General features: G+C 37.9%; 2 protein-coding genes across 2 annotated transcripts in view; both read left to right on the top strand.

Annotated features, from left to right (window-relative positions):
- Positions 1–2,271, top strand: part of insrb (insulin receptor b) — a 75,195-nt gene extending 72,924 nt beyond the window's left edge. Inside the window, exons 17-21 of the mRNA XM_079889783.1 lie at positions 7–117; positions 356–515; positions 599–728; positions 1,085–1,219; positions 1,454–2,271. Coding sequence (XP_079745909.1) covers positions 7–117; positions 356–515; positions 599–728; positions 1,085–1,219; positions 1,454–1,808 — 891 coding nt within the window. The 3' untranslated portion in view covers positions 1,809–2,271. The remainder of the gene's footprint in view (positions 1–6; positions 118–355; positions 516–598; positions 729–1,084; positions 1,220–1,453) is intronic.
- A 5,035-nt stretch (positions 2,272–7,306) lies between these two features.
- Positions 7,307–7,381, top strand: part of arhgef18b (rho/rac guanine nucleotide exchange factor (GEF) 18b) — a gene marked incomplete at its 5' end in the record, with an annotated part of 10,041 nt that continues 9,966 nt past the window's right edge. Inside the window, one exon of the mRNA XM_079890355.1 lies at positions 7,307–7,312. Within this exon, the coding sequence (XP_079746481.1) occupies positions 7,307–7,312 (6 nt within the window). The remainder of the gene's footprint in view (positions 7,313–7,381) is intronic.

The following is a 7,381-nucleotide window of genomic DNA, read 5'->3' on the forward strand; positions in this document are numbered from 1 at the left end:
GCCTAGGTCCGCTTGCTCGGTGTGGTATCTAAGGGACAACCATCGTTGGTCGTCATGGAATTGATGACGCACGGAGATTTGAAAAGCTATCTGCGTAGCCTGAGACCTGATTCTGAAGTAAGACTTCCTGTTTCTGGTGTAGAACGGCCCCTTATCCCCAATTGTCATATCCCGGACGAGCCCCCAATTTTGTTAATCCTAAAATGAATTAAATGCTGCCATTTTGATGCTAAATAACCCAGTTTCCCTTCAGCTTCAATGGCGATATGAGTCCACAAAACATCACAGACAATTATTAACTGTAGCCTTTGGTCATGACCATTAATTAAGTGTTTTTTTTTTTTTTTTTTTACAGAATAACCCAGGCCGTCCACCACCAACCCTGAAGGAGATGATCCAAATGGCAGCGGAGATAGCAGATGGTATGGCATACCTCAATGCTAAAAAGTTCGTCCACAGGGACCTTGCTGCCAGAAACTGCATGGTGGCTGAAGATTACACTGTGAAAATTGGAGGTAAGCAGACCAGAATTTAGCATATTCAGGGTCAAACCTGGGGTTCGAAGGGCAAAACATCCTGATTTCGGTCTTTATTGCAGATTTCGGTATGACGCGAGATATCTACGAGACTGATTATTATCGCAAGGGCGGGAAAGGCTTGCTGCCCGTCAGATGGATGGCGCCAGAATCTCTAAAAGATGGCGTTTTCACCGCTCACTCTGACTGCTGGTGGGTACCAGTTTTCTAGAAGAACATTTAGATCGATCACCTGCAAGCAACTAGTCAAGAAATTGTTGGGTGTCCAATTCTGTTCCTGGAGTGCCACTATCCTCCAGAGTTTAGCGCCGATCCCAATTTTACATACCTAAACCATCTATTTAATGTCTTTGAGGTTACTAGAAACTCCCAGGCAAGGGTGTTGGAGCAGGATTGAGCTAAAGTCTGCTGGACACGGTCCCTCCAGGAGTAGGATTGGACACTCCTGGGTTAGGGGACAGAGAGGTTCCACCAAAATGAACGGATATCTGAGCAATCCCAGCTTATTGAGTTTGCAGTACTGTAATTAAAAGTCTGTCCATTTTCAGGTCTTTTGGAGTGGTGTTATGGGAGATCAGCACGCTTGCAGAGCAGCCTTACCAGGGACTGTCCAACGAGCAAGTGCTCAAGTTTGTCATGGATGGAGGATACCTGGACAGACCGGAGAACTGTCTGGAGAGAATGTAAGTACCAACGTGGAGGTAAACTGCTGAAAAGACTATCTTAGACCATCATGATAGTTTGCTGGTTTACCCTAAGAAATCTGTTGACATTCCCAGTATCCAAAACTAGTGTATCGTTACAGACAAAATCATATATTTTTTTTTCGAATGTCGCACACCCATCAAGGAGACTTGACTTGAGATGGAGATTTTAGTAGTAAGATTGTCCTCTCTCTCTCTTAACTCTTCTCCCAGACACAGCCTCATGCAGATGTGTTGGCAGTACAACCCGAAGATGCGGCCCACCTTCCACGAGATCATCGAGATGATCAAGGAGGACCTGCATCCCACTTTCCAAGAGGTCTCCTTCTTCTACAGCGAGGAGAACAAATTGCCTGAGAGCGAGGATTTCGATATGGACTTCGAGAACATGGAGAGCATACCACTGGACCCCTCATCCTATTCCCAACGCGAGGAGAGCCTCAATAGAGACAACGGCCCCTCGATGGGCCTACGGGGCAATTACGAGGAGCACGTGCCCTATACGCATATGAACGGTGGAAAGAAAAATGGCAGAATTCTGTCTTTACCCAGATCTAGTCCGTCCTAACATTTGCCTCGGCTTTTCCTCTCTCGTTTTTTTTTTTTTTTTTTAAATAAAAGTTTTTAAATGTGTTATTTTTGCAGAGGCCCTTAAAGATACACAGATCTCAGGTCTTTTTTGTTGTCGCCGTTGTTTCTGTCTCACGCTACACTAGTATGGTTACAGCGAAAATGGACGTTTTATCATCCGGCACACCATACGCTTTCTGACACTTTTACACTTTTGCCAAGTTTCCAAGACAGTTTGGTTGGGCAAACTGTGAACATGACTAAATCAACCAGAAAAGCTGCTTCAGCTACATCACCTCAAAGTCCACTTCCTTTTCCCTGGATGCTTATTTCCTGTCTGTCTTTTTAGGGCCCAAGCCCTGAAAGGGCGCAGAGCCCTATCGTTTTGTTTTTTTTAAGTGGAAATCTTTTGAGATAGTGGCCTTTTATTATGTGGCCTATAAAAAAAGAGAAGTGTCTATCAATGCTTGTGTTAATTTCTTTAGAACAATGACTTTACAGTGTGGAACTATGGGATGGCTTATATTCTTTTAGAACAAACTTTTGTTTTCTAGAGGAATGACTTTTTATTTTGTCCTGGAGAATTCCTGAATTCACATAGATGATTTTCACATGGTTTTCTGGTGAATGAGGTTTAATTTATTTGCTTTTATTATTTTATTTTCCTCTGAGCTTTTTACTCCTGTGTCCTTTTTACCGGCTGAAGGATATTTAACAGTTATGAATTGGACAAAAGAGTTACTCAGACTGACCAATAGCTGCTGCTCTGATTTAAAGTGGGTATTTTAGTATATATATATATATATATATATATATATATATATATATATATATATATATATATATATATATATATATATATATATATATATATATATAGGTATCAGTATTTTAAATATACTATCCACAACATCTGAACTTTTGTACATAATTCTAATGTCTTTTTCTAATGTCTTCAGCTTTGCTTATACAATATTTTTTTTGGAAAATAATATTTTCTTTTGTGAGCTGTTTTTTTTTATTTTTATGTCTAACCAAAAACAATCGCATTAATTAACGTGCAGGTCGACTCGCAGTGATATTCCAGTGTACAGGGGGGAGCATTTTTGGTTTAGTTTAAAATATCAAAATGTCAATTTCATTTTGGGATAATTAACAATAATTATAGAATTAATAATAGTAATAATTATTATTATTTAGTTAAAAATACACACATTTGATTGCTCAGCTGAAGAGAATAAACGTTTGTATTTCCTGTCATAAATCGAATTGTTGTAGGATATCCCTCAGTTTAATTTTGGGCTTCCGAGTGCTGTTACGGAGAATGCTTTTGGGAAAGTTTTGGAGCGTCGTCTTCAGTGGGATTATGAAAGGTTGTTTTTGGTTCGATTTGCTTATTTACCTGATTTTTCAGGGTAAATGATGACAAAAAAAGATAGATAAGCTTATCTACAGAGGGATACTGGGTAGTTTTTTGACAGTGGAAATATACTAATTCGACATGGCAATATTCGAATCGGATCAATAAAGCATTCCTGTAAGTTGTCAGGCTCCGGTACCTGTTAAAGTATCCAAAAGTGAGTGTAGTTCTCGCACGGCGTCACATAACAATGGTGTTTACTCAGTAGTTCTGAGAAAGGGAAGTCTTAGAAGACCAATGGGAAAGTAAGCTTCCTTCTCTCTGTCGGAATGATGCCGCTTTTCCCCAATGAACCCCTTCATGGCAGACAGCTTTCGTATGCAGACGCTCAATTCCTCAACTTTGTGCCTTCTCCCATCGCCAGAGGCAAGAGAGATGGCATTTTTACTGGATCTTACTTGTCGTCATCAAAAATGTGCACATTTCATATATGTGCGTGTATATTTGTGTATGTATATTTATTTGTGGGTATTCGGGAGTGAAACGGCAGAACGAGGCTAAAATTCACACGCAAGCTTTTGAAAAGAAAATTGCCATTTCCTCACCATAATGCTCACGTTTTTTACCGTAGCCTGATAGAAAAATGTTCCCTTTCTCGACCTTATTGGCTTTATTTTAGATGTACATAGCAGAATCAAAGAAATCAAACTTGCTTGTAGCTTTTCGTACACTATTACAAAGGAAGTCAAAGTTTTCAATTTTTTTTTTTTTTTTTTTTTTTTTTTGCTGTAGCATTGAGCAAACATCTATATGAATTTTATTTTCTAAATTACAAGATTACCATATCTTTGAAAAGGCAAATGTTGATATTTTTATTTATTTAATGATCCTCATAATAATGTAAATCCCTGCTAGCTTTTATTACAATACTCTTAAGGCGGGTAAAACTAGTCTTTTATGTGTTTGTTTTTGTGTTTAAAGAGCGATACAGCTGGTGAGGTCGAGAACGCAGTGGGTTTACTAGCGCTAAAGTCTTTCTGTTGGTTGTTTGGACACAGTCTACCTCAGTATGTTGTTAGAAAATTTATTAGAGCCACATGCATCTCTCTTTAGTTGTTTGAATTTCTTTAACAGGCTTGTTTCGGGGCAGCGAACACCACGTCCACAATCCCCAATTCGGCCACTAGGGGTTCTCTCTCGCAATCACGAACATAAAATGATTTCCCTTTGGCGATATTTTGATTTTGGAAGAAAGCTTTGAACCCAAAGAGTCACTTTAAAGGGTTGCGTCTTTCTTTCGAGTCGTTTGAATTACGCAGAGCCAGTTTAGTTGCGCAACAGTGAGATAAAATATTCATTTAAAAAGTTTGAACATGGAGTATTACAATGGTACAACGTAAAAAAATACTGTGAGGTATGTGGGGAAAAACTAGCTATTATAGTACGGTACACCGTTTGGCTCTGTAACGCTAGGAGTTTTATATCGACTATTACATAAAGCACTTATTTGAATAATACAAACGTTTTCTTTAAGCCACTTGTCGTTACGCCACGAATAGTCCGCAATTTTTGTATCTGCGATTTAAGCTGAATTTAACCTTTCGAGTCACTTCCTAAGAGTGGATGACTACTGAATCACAGTTTGTTGCGCAAAAATGCCCACGAAACATTTTTTTTTTAATTTGGCTACGTAGTTACAGTGGGTGTTCAACCGTTTGTGGAAACCGCTTCTTTGCTCGCTGCGATATCTTACCGAACAAACTTTCTGATGCCCCCTAAGTTCGTATATAAAAAAAATCGTTCACTGTTTCTTTTTTGTTTGTTTGCTCCAAATGTGATTGTCTTTTTTTTATCATTGTGTTTTTCTACTGTGAAAAAAAATTCTATCAATGCCATAGTTTATAGTAAACACGGACTTCACCTCTGCCTCTCCTTACACGTGCGTTCATAAATATTCTTGCGGACAATCCTTATGTGCCATAGAAACTTTTTTTTTTTTTTTTCCTCAGGGAGATGTGAGCGTTGGGTTTCGTTTATCGGAGGAGCGTCAATTATCCACTGCTAGCTTAATCGTACGAGAAAAACTTAAGGATGGACAACTGCAAAAACGATGCCTTTGGATGCCTGTCGTGCATCTCTAAAGCATTTAGCATATTTCGTTGCCTCTCCATTGTGTGTCGGGGAATAAATTGAGCGCCCCCTGGTGGATCCGTAGTGCCTTGCACAAACCTAAGTATCCTCCAAGCCAAACCTGGCCAGCAAACTCCCTGGACCGGATTGTTTTTCACCCAACATCCTCAAAATATTGGAGCCTATTGTACAGATTTCTAGGTACACAGATTAGCACATCTTTGGCTCAATGCTTGGCTCGGTTTTACTGTATTGGTATATGTGAATGATATTCTTTTCTTTTTCTTTTGAATTAAGCTGAACTTGTCTCTTCTTGGAAATGCTACGGCTTGTTTTGTGCGCTTGACAAACTGCCCAACGTCGTACGATAGATTCACCAAACAACAACTTTGGCAGCTCCCAGTGTAAATCTAAATTAAGAGACTATAATTTTGATAAATGACCTTACATTTTCACATCAACCCAAATGCGGTTTTCTACAGCAAGCTAGAAGAGCAAAACAGGTCGAGCGCAAGGCATTGTATGTATTTTATTGTTTTTAAAAGGAAAAAGTATTACACGTAGAGATATTGATTTCTATTTTTTTAGTCAAAATAGGGAGGGCAAATTCAATAACTTTTTTGACTGACTGTAAACTTTTACTATTCATGTACATTACGGAATTAACATTATCAATGTATATAGCTTTCTTTTCAATGAAAGTGTGATGTCTTTTGTTCATGGCATTACACTGTGATTCAGAGATAGAAATGACATCGATTTTACTCTCCAAACTGATCGGATGACAATCCCGTTCAGGGTTTGGCCTACAATGTTCTTCTTTGTACGACGTTGCATTGTTGTTTAATTCTTTTACTTCATGTACAACTACTTGTTTGCCATCCAAGAAATGATTGCATATCCTTTTGTCAGCATTTTGTATTTGTAAATTGTTACCCTTTTCTTTGTACTATACGGAAAATTCCTCGACATGGCTTTTCATAAAGGTGACCGTTTGAATAAACAATTGTTTTTCAATGTGAAAAACTGGAAAAGACCACTGCAGACTTTATTATAAGCTACAATCATGCACAAATAAAGGTATGATTGACATCTGAAACGATTGACAACTTACACATACAGATTACAGTGAGCAAATCCGGATTTTAAAAAGTCATGTTGGCCCCAGTTACATCAGCAAGTCAAGTTTTGTTAATATTGAATGTGTTAAAATGTTTATTTCTTATGTAAATCTGACATATTTTGGGGCTTATATATGATAGACGGACATTTTTCAAATGGTCTGGCCTGTTTAAACATCAAATGATCAGAAAATTGTGTATTTTGTTTCAACTGTTGTCCTGTAAAATTTTCTCTTTGGTTGAAAGTTGCATCATTTTGTTCGTTTCGTTTATCCCTGCTGTTCCTGGTTTCCTTTTGTTTGTTTTCTGTGTTTTATTTTTCCTCTGTGCACATAGTCGATCCCCACGGCTGTTTTTATTTCTCAGTCCTGTCATTCATCTGTATTGTAGTTTCACCTGTAAATGTCATTTAATCATCAACACACACTTTCCCCTCAAAACTTTCCCTTCGCTGGTTGAAATTGTGCCATTTACGTTGCGGTACTCGAGCGTATGGAAAACCACCGTCACTTATTTAAACAAAACAATTAATTTGTCTGACCAGGATCAAACTGTGCCATGATTAACTAGTACGGATCGACAGTTTTAGTTTTTCAAGGAGAGCCAAGCAGTGACGTGTACAGTAAATGTTGGAATGAAATGAAAATGAATCTTGCTGTGTGTAAATTATTCAACAATTAACTGTTTATATGAAATTTATGAATTAAAAATTATTGGCAAAAAATGGCTCTCAGAGTTGTCTGTTCCCAAGATAATGGACAGTGTTATTATTACAGCACATGTTAAATTTAGTTCACTTTCATTAAATGGAAAAGAACAACCAAGATCAAAATTTCTCCTTTTATGTTCCACAGAAGACAGAAAATCATACAGGTTTGGAACGACATGAGGGTGAGTAAATTATTTTAACTCTTGAGTGCTACTTGCAAAAATTACTTTTTTTTTTTTTTTTTACTTAAT

The sequence above is a fragment of the Squalius cephalus genome (assembly GCF_949319135.1).
Source record: "Squalius cephalus genome assembly, chromosome: 13".
NCBI lineage: Eukaryota > Metazoa > Chordata > Actinopteri > Cypriniformes > Leuciscidae > Squalius > Squalius cephalus.